This window comes from Osmerus eperlanus, chromosome 16 (assembly GCF_963692335.1).
Source record: "Osmerus eperlanus chromosome 16, fOsmEpe2.1, whole genome shotgun sequence".
In the NCBI taxonomy this organism is placed as follows: Eukaryota; Metazoa; Chordata; class Actinopteri; order Osmeriformes; family Osmeridae; genus Osmerus; species Osmerus eperlanus.
In genome coordinates, this window is record NC_085033.1 from 14,104,936 (window position 1) to 14,122,447 (window position 17,512).

Sequence of the window (17,512 nt, forward strand, 5' to 3'; positions counted from 1 at the left end):
GCGAATACACACACACACACACACAGAACGACCTGCAGGTGAACACACACACTCACACACACAGAACGTCCTGCAGGTGAGCGAATACACACACACACACTCACACACACAGAACGTCCTGCAGGTGAGCACACACACAGAAGTGTGTGTGAGTGGGCTGCACGCACGGCTGGGGTGACTAGATGGATGCTCACACACACTTGACCAAACACTGTTCTGTAACTAACCTTTTTCTCGTGCGTGTCCAGGCCCAGGCGCGTTGCCACCGTATCGGGCAGAGCAAGGCGGTGAAGATCTACCGCCTGATCACCAGGAACTCGTACGAGAGGGAGATGTTCGACAAGGCCAGCCTGAAGCTGGGCCTGGACAAGGCTGTGCTGCAGAGCATGAGTGGAAGGGACAACGCAGCCAACGGGGTGAGGAGACACACACACACACGCACAGACACACGCACACAGACACACACGCGCACACACACACACGCACACAGACACGCACACAGAGACGCTCGCACACACACACATCCACACACACATGATGTGTAAATGTGTGTGCAGGTGCAGCAGCTGTCTAAGAAGGAGGTGGAGGACCTGCTGAGGAAGGGAGCGTACGGAGCTCTGATGGACGAGGAGGACGAAGGCTCCAAGTTCTGTGAGGAAGACATCGACCAGATCCTGCAGAGACGCACCCAGACCATCACCATCGAGTCTGAGGGCAAGGGCTCCACCTTCGCCAAGGTGACCCCCCCCCAACTCTGACCCCAACCTGAGATTGAGGGATCTCAGGTTGAAGATCTCCCCCTCTGTTCTGCTAAATGAATGTTACGTTTGCCACCTAGTATCATTCAAGCCAGCCGATCACAGTGACGACTGGAGATGATCTGACTGAAGCCGTTTCGTGAGAGGGTTTCTCACTGTTTCTGTTCCTCTTCCTCTCGTCCAGGCGAGTTTCGTTTCCGCTGGAAACAGGACGGACATCTCACTGGAGGATCCGGACTTCTGGCAGAAATGGGCCAAGAAGGCGGAGCTTGACCTCACCGTCATCAATGGAAGGGTGAGCAGGGAATCATGGGAGATGTAGACCTGTGGGAGACAATACTGTTAATCTCACTGAAATGGGAAATGTGGTCCTACAGAGGTTACATGCTTGGGAGTGGTAGTTCTTTCAGGGTCAAGCCTGTCACGGCTCAAGTGTGTCTGGGGATCATGTGATGGTTAGTGGTTGACTGGTTGTTAGCATGTGGTTGTTATTTCAGCAGCTAGGCTAGATGTTGGGTTTGGATCAGAGGGAGGGGGGGAACCAGGGACAACAGCAGTAAGTACTCAGGGGGGGTGCGTGAGCCTGGCAGAGCAGAGCGTCGATCACTGAGAGAAACAACATATCCTCTGTCAGAGGAGAAACATTCCCTGACTGCTGTGAGGACTTTCTCTGCCTCTTTCAGTCTCTTGCCCTCAACCTCTCTCTCTCTCCTCACTCTCTCTTCACTTTATCTCTCTCTACCTCTGTCTCTCACACACGCACTCAGTCTCGGAGCTAGCTGGTGTTAGCTCCTCATACATACGCTAATCTGAGGCGTTAATTAATAAGGCTGATTACCCCAGGCTAGCCAAGCGTGGAGTGTAGTTACCACATACACACACACACACAGTCCCGTTCACACACACACACACACACTCTTCCTCACTCACACACACACACACACTCATAGTGATAGCAGGGCTAAGCGGAGTGGAGTAGCGGTGATTTAAATGCCGACTGTGGGAATCTCCTCTTCTTTAATTACCCGTGTTCCTCCTGTCTCCAGCGGTTAGGAGGCAGAAAGCTAAGCTGCTTAGCTACGCTTACCCCGTTGCCTGGAGAGAACGCATGCACACACACACACACACACACACACACACTCGCGCACACACTCGCGCACACACACTTGTAGTTTGTTGTCAAACTAGCACCTCTCAGGCACACTACAGCCACTATAATCACCAGAGCGATCCTCCAAAAAAAGAAAAAAACACATGATTTGTTTAGGAAGTCCTAACGGAGGGTGCGTTTGTTTCGTCTCCCAGAACACCCTGGTGATCGACACGCCGCGCGTGCGCAAGCAGACGCGGCACTTCAGCGCGGCCAAGGAGGACGAGATGCTGGAGTTCTCGGAGCTGGAGAGCGACTCGGAGGAGAAGCCCATCCCTAAGCCCCGGAGGAGCCAGGACCGCACGCAGGGGTACCCCCGCAGCGAGTGCTTCAGGGTGGAGAAGAACCTGCTGGTCTATGGGTGAGCCTGGAGCCCACAGCCTGGGGAGATGAGGGGTGATGGTGGGACAGAGGTTGGGGTAATGGGGGTGGACTGCTGGGGGGAGAGAGAGGGAGGTGGTGAAGTATGGGCGTGTGTGTAGGATAATGCTTGCGGCCTCACATGCAGAGTGATTGAACACATGAAGCAGTCCTGGCCTCACATGCCAGAACGATCATCTCACACACACACACGGAACTCTGATCGATACTGTTTTGCACAACACATTGTGACCCAGAACACACACGCATACAATTAACACCCTCGCACTTCTATGCGCACAGAGTGACCTTGCCCAGCGCACAGTACTGCTCACACTCACTCAGTCATCAAGCAAAGCCTGACCTGTGCAGTCATCATGGTTGGTTAAACGCACCATGTCCAACCTGCAGCAGACAGGGCGGGTTTGTTTTTCACATGCCAGTGTCTCCTCCCCCTCCCATCACTCCATCTCTCTCTTCTACCCCTCCCCCTGCCCTCTATCTCTCTCACTCCCACCTCTCTCCTGCCCTCTATCTCTCTCTCGCTCCTCTCTCCCTCCTCTCTCTCCTGTCCTCTTTCTCCTCTCTTTCTTCTGCTCTTGCTTTTCTCCTTCAACCTCTCCTGTCCTCCCTCCTCTCTCTCCTGCCCTCTATCTCCCTCTCTCCTTTCTCTCCCCCTGTCCTTCCTCTCTCCCCTGTCTGGTGCAGAGCCCTGGGGCTGTAGGCCACATACAGCCCCCCTCTCCCCTGCTGGATGTCTGCTTGTCTCTCTCCCTCCCATCTCTCTTGTCAGTCTGTGCTGGATGTCTGTCTGGTCTGCCTTTGTATTTGAATGCGTGAGTGTGTTCATTTGTCTGGATCATTTTTGTGACACGTCTGTCTGTCTAGCTGGCTGTATGTCTGTCTGTCTAGCTGTCTGTCTAGCTGTCTGTCTAGCTGTCTGTCTAGCTGTCTGTCTAGCTGTCTGTCTAGCTGTCTGTCTAGCTGTCTGTCTAGCTGTCTGTCTAGCTGCCTGTCTAGCTGCCTGTCTAGCTGCCTGTCTAGCTGCCTGTCTGTCTAGCTAGCTGTCTAGCTAGCTGTCTGTCTGTCCAGCTGTCTGTCTAGCAGCCTGGTCCTTTAAACTTGACTGGTCTACTCTCAGATCAGGGTTAATCTCTCCTCTCTCATGGTCCAGATCAGGATCTGGTTCTAGAACAGTATATTCTGTTCTACAACTCTCTCCCACCCCCCTGTTATGGTGGGGCAGGGCGTCATGCCAACCGCACTCATATCACCAATCTGGTGAGGTGGTGTCACACATGCAGGGGCCTTCACCAGGTCAGTGTGTGTGTGTTCACGTGTTGGTGATTAGGAGGGGGTTGAAGGATTCAGGTCATGGAGGTGGGTGTGGGGGACATCAGACAGGATGTCAGACAGACAGGATGTCAGACAGACAGGATGTCAGACAGACAGGATGTCAGACAGTGTCTGGGCTGTTGTCTGGCCTGGGCTTGTCTGGGGTGCAGCTCTGGTGCATTCATATATGAATGAGACATGATGACACTGACTGAATATCTCTCCCTCCTCTTCTCTCTCTCTCCCTCTCCCTCTCCCCTCCTCCTCCTCCCAGGTGGGGTCGTTGGGGTGACATCTTGTCTCACGGGCGTTTCAAGCGTCCCCTCCGTGAGCAGGACGTGGAGACCATCTGCCGCGCCCTGCTGGCCTACTGCCTGCTGCATTACCGTGGCGACGAGAACATCAAGAGCTTCATCTGGGACCTGATCACCCCGTCAGAGGATGGACAGAGCCGCACACTGGCCAACCACTCTGGTAACACACACACACACTGGCCAACCACTCTGGTAACACACACACACACACACACTGGCCAACCACTCTGGTAACACACACACACACACACACTGGCCAACCACTCTGGTAACACACACACACACACACACTGGCCAACCACTCTGGTAACACACACACACACACAGGCCAACCACTCTGGTAACACACACACACACACTGGCCATCCCCTCTGGTAACACACACACACACTTGGAACACACTGTGAAGCTGCTGTTGTGTGTTCTGTGGTCCCTGTGTGACTGTCCTCCTCCCCCCTCCAGGACTGTCCACCCCTGTCCCTCGGGGCCGTAAGGGGAAGAAGGGCAAGCCTGCGCTGGTCCCCACCCCACAGCTTCCCAGGGCAGAGTGGCTGGCATCCTGCAACCCTGACCTACTGCTCCAGGAGGACAGCTACAAGAGACACCTCAAACACCACTGTAACAAGTACGACCTCACAACTCTGACCCCTCACCTCACAACTCTGACCCCTCACCTCACAACTCTGACCCCTCACCTCACAACTCTGACCCCTCACCTCACAACTCTGACCCCTCACAACTCACCTCAAACACCACTGACCCCTCACCTCACAACTCTGACCCCTCACCTCACAACTCTGACCCCTCACCTCACACCTCTGACCCCTCACCTCACAACTCACCTCAAACACCACTGACCCCTCACCTCACAACTCTGACCCCTCACCTCACAACTCTGACCCCTCACCTCACAACTCTGACCCCTCACCTCACAACTCTGACCCCTCACCTCACAACTCTGACCCCTCACCTCACAACTCTGACCCCTCACCTCACAACTCACCTCAAACACCACTGACCCCTCACCTCACAACTCTGACCCCTCACCTCACAACTCACCTCAAACACCACTGACCCCTCACCTCACAACTCTGACCCCTCACCTCACAACTCTGACCCCTCACCTCACAACTCACCTCAAACACCACTGACCCCTCACCTCACAACTCTGACCCCTCACCTCACAACTCACCTCAAACACCACTGACCCCTCACCTCACAACTCTGACCCCTCACCTCACAACTCACCTCAAACACCACTGACCCCTCACAACTCTGACCCCTCACCTCACAACTCACCTCAAACACCACTGACCCCTCACCTCACAACTCTGACCCCTCACCTCACAACTCACCTCAAACACCACTGACCCCTCACCTCACAACTCTGACCCCTCACCTCACAACTTCCCTCAAACACCTCCGACCCCTCACCTCAAACACCTCTGACCCCTCACCTCAAACACCTCTGACCCCTCACCTCACAACTCTGACCCCTCACTTCAAACACCTCTGACCCCTCACCTCACAACTCTGACCCCTCACTTCAAACACCTCTGACCCCTCACCTCACAACTCACCTCAAACACCACTGACCCCTCACCTCACAACTCACCTCAAAAAACACTGCCATAAGTAGGACCCCTGACATCTGACCCCTTAGTTTTGAACCCTGACCCTCACAACTCACCTGAAACACCCCTGACCTCTGAACCCTCATCCTCTGCTAAATGCATAAATGTAACTCGCATTAAATTGAGTTCTGGAGATGGAGTTCTGACCATTCTAGAACCCTTCATCCCAGATGGAGTTGTGACTCTTGTAGTGGCCTCTAGCTCAGATCCGGGTCCTGTAGAAGCATCTCAACACAGCTCTGCTGTGTTGAGATGCTCCCTTCATCCTCTCCCTTCATCCTCTCACACACCCTCCCCCAGGCTAGCTAGCCTATTGTACAGACTCCTATCCAGCCTTTCTTCCCTCCCTCCCTCTCTCCCTCCCTTTCTCCCTCCCTCTCTGCTCCTATTGTTCTTGCTAGGCTGCTATCTCTTCTCCCACTCCTCTATTCTGGCCAGCCATACTCTCCTCTTTCTGCCTGGATGGAACTTTCCTTCTGTTGTCATTGTCCGTCCACCCCCCCCCCCCCCTCGCTCTCGCTCTCTCTCACCCCACCCCCCGTTTCTGTCTGCCAGACCAGAATCTCTTTCGTTTTTTTCTCTTTTTCTTCTTCTAAATCAGCACGTTCTTCCTCTGTTCTGGCCTGCTGTTTCCCCTCCTCCTCCTTCCTGTTTTGCGCGTCTCTCTGTCTTTCTCTCCCTCTTTTCTCTCGCCGCCTTGCCAAAACTTTCCCCTCCCGTCCGTGGCGGTGCTGTGTTGTCAGGGAGACGAGACCGTGGCGGCAGGTTAGTGTGCAGGCTGGCAGGGCTCCAGACCAGGTGCCAGGCAGACCTGTTGGTGCGGGGTGATTATGAGGTGCCATCTGTCAGGCGCTAGTGGGGGCTGGCGCTGCCCGCAGCCCCAGCTAATCAGGCCTGGCAGCTTGATGGATGGGCAGGAGGCTGTGCCAAAGAGCCGCCACCACACACACACACGAGCGCTGGTGCTGTCGCTCGTGAGCAGTCCAGGTCTGCTCAGCCCCTGCCACTGCTGACAAATGCGCACACACACACACACACACACACACACACACACACTCTCTCGATCTTTCTCTCTCTTTCTCTCTCACACACACACACGGACAAGAGTTGCAGATACTGGTTGGCTGACTTTCCCCCCCCCCCCCCCCCCCATTCCAGAGTGCTGCTGAGGGTCCGTATGCTCTACTATCTGAGACAGGAAGTCATCGGTGACCAGGCCGACAGGATCCTGGAGGGAACAGACTCAAGGTTGGCATCCTCTCTTTCCTCTATCTCCCTCCCTCTCGTCTGTCTGCCTCTCTTTTTCTCTCTCGTCTCTCCCTCTCTCTCTCCTCGTCTGTCTGCCTCTCTTTTTCTCTCTCGTCTCTCTCCCTCTCTCTCCTCGTCTGTCTGCCTCTCTTTTTCGCTCTCTCTCGTCTCTTTCCTTATCGCTCTCTCCTCCACCTCTCTCCTGTTCTCTCTCTCCCTCCCTTTCTTGTTCTACCTCTCGCTCTCTCCCTCTCAGCCACCCTCCATTATGTCTCCACACTCCCAAGCTCAAGCCCGTTTCATCTCCTCTCCCATCCCCCTCTCCTCTCTTCTAACCCCTCACCCAGATGTGCATGCATGTATAATGTTGAAAACGTGCACGCTATGTTGATGCCTTCCTGGGTCCTGACCCAACAGCTGTGTGTGTGTGTGTGTGTGTAAACATGCCAGCAAGTGTGTGTGTATCAAACAGACTGTGCATGTAAGACATACACATTATGTGTGTGTTGAGTCTGTGCTTGTCTGGTGGTGGTGATAGAGCAGGTCCAGGCCCAGAGCCAGACATGGTTTGGTGTTTCTGGTGATAAGACCGCGTGTGTGTTTCTCCTCGTGTGTGTGTATGTCCTTGTATGTTTCAGTGTGTGTCTGTCATTGTTTGTGTCACTCCGTGTGTGTGCCCCTCTCTACACTCCGTGTGTGTGCCCCTCTCTACACTCCGTGTGTGTGCCCCTCACTACACTCCGTGTGTGTGCCCCTCTCTACACTCCGTGTGTGTGCCCCTCACTACACTCCGTGTGTGTGCCCCTCTCTACACTCCGTGTGTGTGCCCCTCACTACACTCCGTGTGTGTGCCCCTCACTACACTCCGTGTGTGTGCCCCTCTCTACACTCCGTGTGTGTGCCCCTCTCTACACTCCGTGTGTGTGCCCCTCTCTACACTCCGTGTGTGTGCCCCTCTCTACACTCCGTGTGTGTGTGTCCCAGGTCCAGCCTCCCCCTGTAGCTAATGAGCATGCTTCCTCCCAGATGCCTAGAGATAAGGCCATTACAGGCGCGCTCATCTGATTAAGCGATTGCTTGCAGATTTAGACCCTTTTAATCCGTTTTCCCCGCCTCTTTCTTTCCCATTCTTTCTCTTCTGTATCTCCCTTCTCCTCTCTCACCTCTCTCCCTCCTCCTCACATCTCTCTCTCTCTCCCCCTCTCTCTCCCTCCTCCTCACCTCTCTCCCTCCTCCTCACCTCTCTCTCTCTCTCCCTCCTCCCCTCTCACCTCTCTCTCCCTCTCTCTCCCCCCCAGTGAGCTGGATATTTGGATCCCTCAGCCCTTCCATGCCGAGGTCCCTGCTGATTGGTGGGACAGCGAAGCTGACAAATCACTGCTCATCGGCGTTTTCAAACACGGTAAGCTCCCTCCCCCCCCCCCTCCCCCTCCCCCCCCCCCCCCCCCCCCCCCCGGCGGCCGACCGCAGGCTGATTGGTGTTCCCATAGTGACGGCGGAACACAGCTGGCTCAGTGAGGTGTCAACAGAGTGATGGATGGAGCCCAAGAGGGCTGGGAGCCTGGGCAGGATGTGGGGGTGTGTGTGTGTGTGGGCGATGTGTGTTATGTTTGGTTCTGAAGTTTGTGTGTGTGTGACATTGTGTTTGTGTGAGGGAATGAAGGGTGTATTTGTGTGGTTCTGAAGTGTGTGTGTGTGTGTGTGTGTGTGGTTGTGAAGTGTATTTGAGAGGTAATAGTGTGTGTGTGCGTGTGCTTGTAAATTGTGAGTGAGTGGGTGTTTGTGTGTGGGTGTATAGCTACCAGATCCGTAGCCAGCTCAAGCCCCTAGTCATCCAGGTATAGCACCCAGACTAGTCCTCTCCACGGTGGAGGCCACACCAGCAGATGATTCCTCATGTTCTCAGCATCAGTCTGCTTCCATGCTGGTTCCACCCTCTCCCCAGCCAACAGCACCAAGGGTTTCAAAGTGCCAATTGTATTGACGGTAATAAATATTAATATTAATTGAGGATAATTGTCATCGTTCTCAGTAATTGCCACCCTCTCTGATTCAATTATGGATGGAGCTCAGTAGCTCTCACACACACACACACTCGCAGAACACACACAATCGCAGAACACACACACACACACAATACAGCTAGCCCACAGTTAATCATAATCCTCATTCACTGGGGAGGCCCTGGGACGAAACGCATGCACACACACATACACACAGTCTCTGGGGCTGCAGAGGAAAGACTGATGGCCTATAAACCTCCTCATGATTAGCGTTTGGCTCGGGGCACAGCGGCGGTTAGGAACAATGTGTCACAGCATAAATCCTAATTGAAATGTGATGTTCGGGAGAGAGGCAGAGGATGGGAGGTGGGAGAGAGAGGGGGGGGGCGTTGAGGAGGGGGGTGAGGGCTAGTGGCTGTGGTCTGGCCTGCTCACTGGCACGGTTGAAGGGTCCTACAGCCTGCCTCCCTGCGGACCTCCCCCTCCCTCCTCCCCCTCCCTCCTCCCCCTCCCTCCTCCTCCTCTCCCTCCCTCCTCCCTCCCTCCTCCTCCTCTCCCTCCCTCCTCCTCCTCTCCCTCCCTCCCTCCCTCCCTCCCTCCTCCTCTCTCCCTCCCTCCCTCCCTCCCTCCCTCCTCCTCCTCCTCCTCTCCCTCCCTCCCTCCCTCCCTCCCTCCCTCCCTCCTCCTCCTCTCCCTCCCTCCCTCCCTCCCTCCCTCCTCCTCTTCTCCCTCCCTCCTCCTCTTCTCCCCCTCCCTCCTCCTCTCCCCCTCCCTCCTCCCGCTGTGCTCAGTGGGATGTGCAGCCTCTAATCTGTTCTGCTTGGACAGCTTCAACGGGCACCTCTCTCTCTCTCTGTGTCTCCTGCCCTCGCTCTCTCCCCCTCTCGCTCTACCTTTTCGCCCTCGCTCTCTCCCCGTCCCCCTCCCCTATCTGTGTTCCTCTCTTCACTGCTCACCCTCTGCTGAACACACACACATATGTGTGTGCGCCGCTAAGACACACTTTCTCACAACACACAGGTTCACTTTGACACGCACACAGTGACATTTAACAAACACGTGCACTCGCGCGCACACTCCCTCCCACCCTCCCCCCTCTTCAGTGGGCGGTGTCTTGTGTGTGTGTGTCTTGTGTGTGTGCAGCTGGGTCCTGAGGTGGGGCCTTATGCTCGTGTTTTTGTCTCAGTAATGATTTAATATGGAAGGGAGGAGGTGTCTCTGACAGGGTTTCATTACTGCTGCTGTCCACGGTCCCTGTCCCCAGCACGCTCTGCCCTTCAGCGCTGGGTGTGTGTGTGTGTGTGTGTATCGTGAGGAGTTGTGGTACTGGTGGTCTCTACACCAGTTCCCAGTCCACAGGACGTTCATTGATTCAAACGCTTCCTGTTAGTGTCCGCAACTTCCTGTTAGTGTCCCCAAACTTCCTGTCAGTTTTGAGTTCTCCTGGTGTTTCCTGTCACCATGACAGCCTGTGACTCGGCTGCTCTGGTGATGACTGACGGTCTCTCTGAAAGTCTCTCTTGACCGTGACGCAGACCTTGGTAATGACACTGCTTTCCACCCCTCTCTTCCCTGATCTCTCTCTTTCTCTCTCTCTCCTTCTCCCTCTTCCTTCTTCTCTCTCTCCCCCTCCATTTCTCTCATTCTCCCCCCCCCATTCTCCTTCTCTCTCCTTCTCCTTCTTTCTCTCTACTCTCGCTCGCTCGCTCTCTCCCCCTCCTTCTCCATCTTCCTTATTCTTCTGTCCCTCCCCCCTCCATCTCTCTTCTCTCTCCTTCTCTCCATCTCTCTCTCTCTGTCTCCTCTCTCTCCAGGCTATGAGAAGTATAACTCGATGCGAGCAGACCCAGCGTTGTGTTTCCTGGAGAGGGTAGGCATGCCTGATGCCAAGGCCATCGCAGCCGAGCAGAGGGGGGCGGACATGATGGCAGATGGCGTGGAGGGGTGAGAGTCGCTCTGCCAGAACACCATCAGCACCACCTCCCTTCTCCTCCTCCACTTGCCCAACCTCCTGTCCCCATCTCTCTCTCTCATTCTCTCATTCATCAGGATTATTTGCTCTTGCACCTTTTGTTTAATTGGTTCTTTTATTTTGGGGGGGGAGGTTGTCTGGCACATCAAATGCTCTTTTTCTTAACCCCTCCTCTCTCCTCCCACCCGCCCCCTCTCTTCCTCCTCCTCCCTCTCCCCCTCCTCCCCCCCTTCTCTCCCCCTCCAGGGAGGATGAGGATCCAGAGTACAAGCCTCTGAGGATGCCCTTCAAGGATGAGCTGGACGACTTCACCAACTCTCCCCTGGATGACAAGGATGAGTCCATGGATGTGGACCCTGAAGGTAGGCCACACACACACGTACATGTGCACAGACGCACAAATGCGCACACACATTCTATCTGCCCTCTTGTTTCCCCCAATAATTAACTCTGTACAATCCTTCCCCTCCCTCCCTCTCCTCCTTCCCCTCCCTCCTTCCCCCTCCCTCCCTCCTTCCTCCTCCTCCCTCTCCCCCTCCTTCCCCCTCATCCCTCTCCCCCTCTCCTCCTTCCTCTCCCTTCCTCCTTCCTCCCCCTCCCTCCTTCCTCCCTCTCCCCCTTCCTCCTCCCTCCCTCCCTCTCCTTCCCCTCCCCCTCCCTCCCTCCCTCTCCCCCTCCCTCCCCCCCAGCTAAGCCAGGAGAGAATGGTCGAGGTGCAGGGGGTCGTCTCTACTGGCCGGCGGCGTCTGCTCTCACCGCTCGCCTGCGGCGCCTCATCACGGCCTACCAGCGCACCAACCGCCGCGAGCAGCAGCGCCAGGAGGCCATGACCCGCCCCGACGGTCGGCGCCGCCGCCGGCCCCGGGATCAGCTCCTCGCCATGGTAACCGACGTGGGCGGGACCCCGGGATTCCTGCCGGAGGTCGGAGCCTTCCTGGCCGAAGGAAACCCTTTCATGGCCAAAGGAGGGGCGTTTATTCCCGAGGCTACCGCCCTATTGGCCGACGGGGGAGCCTATTACAAAGAGAGGAGACAGAGGTGGGGTTTTGATTGGTTGTTGTGTTGGTTGTTGTGTTAACTGCCTGGGAGTGGACTGGTTTGTACGTAGGCGAAATGTAGGCGAAATGCATAAAAGTTAGCTAGATCTTCATAGCTGTCAGTGTACACGCATGGATGTATTAAAGACTGCCGTCTTGGACAGATCTGTCCTCTAAAAGCGCTTTGAGTGAAAGAAATGCACTTCACAATTATTTTTTATTACTATTATTATAAAAAGCTATTCACAACCCTAACCCTAGTAATCGCAGATTAAAAAAAAAAGTAAAATCCGAAATGAAACCTGACCCCTCTCTCTCCCCCGCTCGTCTGGTGGTGGTCAGATGGACCAGGCGTGAGGAAGCAGACTTCTACCGTGTGGTCTCCACCTTCGGCGTGGTCTACGACACAGCCCGCCAGCGCTTTGACTGGGCCCAGTTCAGGGCCTTCGCCCGACTGGACAAGAAGACCGACGAGAGTCTGGAGAAGTACTACTATTCCTTTGTGGCCATGTGCAAACGGGTTTGCCGCATGCAGCTCAAGGCCGACAATGGTAAATAACATAAAAATCTATACATTTAAATTTGTGTTTTGTTTATGAGACTTCTTTCACAAGTTCCATTTTTATTGACAACAGAACGGGGCTGGTTAGATGGTGAACATTAACCTTCTCTCTCCTTCTCCTCTCTCTCCTTCTCCTCTCTCTCCTTCTCCTCTCTCTCCTTCTCCTCTCTCTCCTTCCTCCTCTCTCTCCTCCTCTCTCTCCTCCTCCTCTCTCTCCTTCCTCCTCTCTCTCCTTCTCCTCTCTCTCCTCCTCTCTCTCCTTCTCCTCTCTCTCCTTCTCCTCTCTCCTTCCTCCTCTCTCTCCTTCCTCCTCTCTCTCCTTCTCTCTCTCCTTCTCTCTCTCCTTCCTCCTCTCTCTCCTTCTCCTCTCTCTCCTCCTCTCTCTCCTTCTCCTCTCTCTCCTTCTCCTCTCTCTCCTTCTCCTCTCTCCTTCCTCCTCTCTCTCCTTCCTCCTCTCTCTCCTTCTCCTCTCTCTCCTCCTCTCTCTCCTTCTCCTCTCTCTCCTTCCTCCTCTCCCCTTGTCCCCCCCCCCCAGCTGAGCTCCCAGACCCCACCCTGATCATCGACCCAATCACGGAGGAGCGCGCCTCGCGCACTCTCTACCGCATCGAGCTGCTTCGGCGAATCAGAGAGCAGGTGTTGCCCAACCCCCTCCTCAAGGAGAGGCTCCGTCTCTGCCAGCCCAGCTCCGACCTCCCCGATTGGTGGGAGTGCGGCCGCCACGACCGAGACCTCCTTTTGGGCGCCTCCAAGCACGGCGTGAGCCGTACAGACTACCACATCCTGAACGACCCCGCCCTGGGCTTCCTGGAGGCCCACCGCAGGTTCACCCAGAAGGGGGCCGGCGTCCGTGACGGAGTCGCTCTGCCCTCCGACCTGGCCGCCGCACCGCCTGCCGTTCCTCCTGAGACGTCGGGCGTGGAGGAGGAGGAGCAGGAGGAGAAGCTGAAGGAGGAGGAGGTGGTGGTGAAGGAGGAGCAAGAAGAAGGGAAGGGAGTGAAAACGGAAGAGGAGGAGGAAGGGAAGGAGGAGAAGGAGAAGGAAGAGACAAAAGAGGTGAAGGAGGAGGGAGACGAAGATGACATTCCATGTTCTAAAACGGAGAAGGCTGAAACCGAAGAGGAAGGAGGGAAGATGGAGGAGGAGGAGGAGGAGGGAAAAACTGCGTCTCCCAAGAAGGAAGTGAAGAGCAAGGCGGGGGAGGAGGAGAAGGACACCAAGGACGAGGAGACGACCGTCGAGAAGATGGAAGTGAAGCCTGAGGGCGAGGTGTCTCCTGTGGAGGACAGCAGGGGCCAGGACAGGAAGCCCGACCTCCAGGAGGACTCCAAGGAAACCTCGTCATCTCCCAAAGCCCCTCCCACTCCTGCTGGAGAGGAGGAGGACGAGGAGGAGGGAGAGAAGAAGAACGAGGAGGAGGAGGAGGACCAGGAGCTGGCTCACCAGGAGCCTCCCAAGGCCGAGACGGAGAAGGCTTCTGAGGAAGAGGAGGAGGAGAAGATGGACGAAGACGATAAGTCTGAGAAGTCTTCACAGGCTGATGGTAGGCATGAGCGATCGACCACTTGTCGATTTGCACTCCTTACGCTGATTGTTCTGTGTGTACGAAGACCAATCTTGATTCCAACCACCGAATTAACATTAAAACTCCACTATTTACTCTACTTTAGATAATGGTGTCTGTTAAAAGAGTAAGTATGTGAGGTTACGGTTGTCTGAGTGTTGTAACACTGGTGTTCCTCCTCAGCCGGTGGTTCCTCAGAGCAGAAGAACTTTGACGAGGAGAGTAACGCCTCTCTGAGCACCGCCAGAGACGAGACGCGAGACGGGTTCCCCGCGGAGGACGGAGAACCCTCCGCCATCCAGGTTCTCCAGGACAGAACCTTCTCCTTCTCCTTCTGGCCCAAGGTTGGTAGAATGTCAGGAGTCCCCTCCTTTCCTTTCCCCTCCTTTCCTTTCCCCTCCCCTCCTTTCCCCTCCCTCCTTTCCCCTCCTCTCCCTCCTCCTCTCCTCCCTCCTTTCCCCTCCCCTCCTTTTCCCTCCCCTCCTTTCCCCTCCCCTCCTTTCCCCTCCCCTCCTTTCCCCTCCCCTCCTTTCCCCTCCTCCTCTCCTCCCTCCTTTCCCCTCCCCTCCTCCTCCCTTCCCTCCTTTCCCCTCCCTCCTTTCCCCTCCCTCCTTTCCCCTCCCTCCTCCTCCCCTCTCTCCCTCCTTTCCCCTCCCTCCTCCTCCCCTCCTTTCCGCTCCCTCCTTTCCCCTCCCTCCTCCTCCCTTCCCTCCTTTCCCCTCCCTCCTCCTCCCTTCCCTCCTTTCCCCTCCCTCCTCCTCCCCTCCTTTCCGCTCCCTCCTTTCCCCTCCCTCCTCCTCCCTTCCCTCCTTTCCCCTCCCTCCTCCTCCCCTCCTTTCCGCTCCCTCCTTTCCCCTCCCTCCTCCTCCCTTCCCTCCTTTCCCCTCCCTCCCTCCTCCTCTCCCCGTCCCTGACTTCCACCTCTACCTGACACCTGTGTGTGTGTCGCCTTTCCAGGACAGGATCATGATCAACCGCATGGACAACATCTGCGAGGCCATCATCAAGGGCAAGTGGCCCATCAACCGACGCCAGTTCTTCGACTTCCCGGGAATGTTGCCGGGATACGGGCCGTCGACGGCAATGGCGATGGCGGAGAGGAGCCCGCTGCAGAGGCGGAGCCTGGCAGAGCTCTCCATGGCAACGGGACAGACCAGCTTCAGTGGCAGCGAAGACCTCACGCTGTCGCCCCAGGTCAACGTGAGTGACCTCACAGGAAAACATGTCATAATAACATAACATTACAACATGACCTCATGACACGACATCACCACATGACCTCGCGCTCTCGCCTCAGGTCAGTGAGTGTGACCTCACACAACTTAGAACACACAACTAACACAACTCCTACACTTGAACACACACTTGAACACACACCTTACAACACATGAACACAAAATAACCATAACCTCCCTCCCCCCATCAGGAGGACGCTCTGAGCATGTCGGTGCCTCGCCAGCGGCGCCGCCGGCGGAGGAAGGTGGAGATCGAGGCGGAGCGCGCGGCCAAGAGGAGGAACCTGATGGAGATGGTGGCCCAGCTGAGGGAGTCCCACGCAGCTGAGACCCAGAACCATCAGAACCACGCCATGGACCTCACCAAGGTACTGGGGGGAGGAGCAGAGGAGGGGAGGTGTGTGTGTGTGTGGGGAGGTGGAGAAGTGGGGAATGGTAGATCTGGGACCTCACCAAGGTACTGGGGGGAGGAGCAGAGGAGGGGAGGTGTGTGTGTGGGAAGGTGGAGGAGGAGCAGAGGAGGGGAGGTGTGTGTGTGGGGAGGTGGAGAAGTGGGGAATGGTAGATCTGGGACCTCACCAAGGTACTGGGGGGAGGAGCAGAGGATGGGAGGTGTGTGTGTGGGGAGGTGGAGGAGGAGCAGAGGAGGGGAGGTGTGTGTGTGGGGAGGTGGAGGAGTGGGGAATGGTAGATCTGGGACCTCACCAAGGTACTGGGGGGAGGAGGAGGGGAGGTGTGTGTGTGTGGGGAGGTGGAGAAGTGGGGAATGGTAGATCTGGGACCTCACCAAGGTACTGTCGTTGATGATCATGATGGTGGTAGTAGTGATGATGATGATGATGATGATGGTGTCTTCCTCAGGGCATCCACCACCACCACCAAAAGGCCTCCTCCTCTATGGGCAGCTTCTCCAGCGGCATGGTAACTGGCTCCGCCCTCAAAGCCCACATGGAGCTCCTGCAGGCGGCCACACCCTCTCGCCACAGGGCCAACGGCTCATTGGCTGAGCCGGACCTGCCCACCAGGAGGAGGCGGGGCCGCAGGAAAAATGTGGAAGGGCTGGAGCTGCTGTTCATGGGAAATAAGACGGGCGGAGCCATCAACATGGTACGCTGCCTGTGATTGGCCTTAACTCAAGTCTTTGAATCCCTCTTTCCTGTTCTTTCCTCAGAGTTCTATCTCAGAGTTCTATCTCAGAGTTCTATCTCAGAGTTCTATCTCAGAGTTCTATCTGAGAGTTGTAGATCTACCACTGTTGGTTCTAGATGGTTCTGTTGAGCTCAACCTGTCTGTTCCCTCTCTGCAGGAGGACTCTGAGAGCAGCAAGGCTCCGGTGGAGGGCGTGCAGATGCCCTCCTGTGCCCCCAGATCCCTGGCCGGTCCTGGGCAGAGCCCCAGCACTCGCCTGGCCTCTTCTGCCCTGGAAGAGCCCTCAGACTCTGCCCCATCCAGCAAGGAGCTCAGGGATTGGCTACAACAGCACCCCACATACACCATGGATATGGCTGGATATACACCAGTACGTACACAGGAAACTAGAATCGAACTAACTGAGCCTACGTACATAGTTTGAGACCAGGCTTTGTATTCTAAGTAAAACTTACTCCAGAACCAGTACTCTCAAAGGAAAATGTTTAAATTGTGCAGGACTAGGTGCCTGCCCAACCTCACACATTAGGCCCAGTCTTGAGTCAGAGGCCTACATGGTGTTTACATCGCTGTTCCTCCCCTGCAGAAGAGCGAGGATCTGCTGCTGTCTCAGTTCCCCAAGCCCAAGCAGAAGCGGCATCGCTGCAGGAACCCCAACAAGATCGACATCAACACCCTCACAGGAGAGGAGAGGGTGCCTGTGGTCAACCGCAGGAACGGGCGCAAGGTACACACACACACACACTCTCAAGCTCACACACTCTCAAGCTCACACACACACTCAAGCTCACACAAACATTCACACAGCTAAGCATAAAATGTACACACGCAAGCTTACTCAATACACATACTCAAACATACAATTACACCTGGATAAAAGGGGCATTAATATGGGTTCAGGACTTGTCCAATCAGAAGCCTGAACTACTCTTGGTTGTTCTCCCTAGATGGGCGGGGCCATGGCTCCACCAATGAAGGACCTTCCTAGATGGCTATTGGAGAACCCCGAGTTTGCCATCGCTCCTGATTGGACGGATATCGTCAAACAATCTGTAAGTCACCTGACCCCATTACTGGAACATTCCGTTTTGTTGCTAGCTGTGTGTGTGAGTGTGTTGGGTTCAGTGTAGCAGTGCTAAAGGCCATCTAATCACTAACATCTCTGGTTAATCCTGACAGCGTTTAATTTGT

The 17,512-nt window shown here is 55.5% G+C and overlaps 1 protein-coding gene across 1 annotated transcript in view; it reads left to right on the plus strand.

The window, feature by feature from the left end:
* chd7 (chromodomain helicase DNA binding protein 7) overlaps positions 1-17,512 on the plus strand; it is a 56,263-nt gene that overhangs the window by 35,646 nt on the left and 3,105 nt on the right. The window contains 20 exon segments of the mRNA XM_062482095.1: positions 249-416; positions 558-737; positions 943-1,053; positions 2,064-2,269; positions 3,878-4,077; positions 4,380-4,542; positions 6,710-6,799; positions 8,098-8,201; positions 10,617-10,746; positions 11,021-11,136; positions 11,464-11,812; positions 12,154-12,362; positions 12,909-13,916; positions 14,121-14,281; positions 14,895-15,137; positions 15,364-15,540; positions 16,034-16,279; positions 16,479-16,691; positions 16,908-17,048; positions 17,269-17,373. Coding sequence (XP_062338079.1) covers positions 249-416; positions 558-737; positions 943-1,053; positions 2,064-2,269; positions 3,878-4,077; positions 4,380-4,542; positions 6,710-6,799; positions 8,098-8,201; positions 10,617-10,746; positions 11,021-11,136; positions 11,464-11,812; positions 12,154-12,362; positions 12,909-13,916; positions 14,121-14,281; positions 14,895-15,137; positions 15,364-15,540; positions 16,034-16,279; positions 16,479-16,691; positions 16,908-17,048; positions 17,269-17,373 — 4,320 coding nt within the window.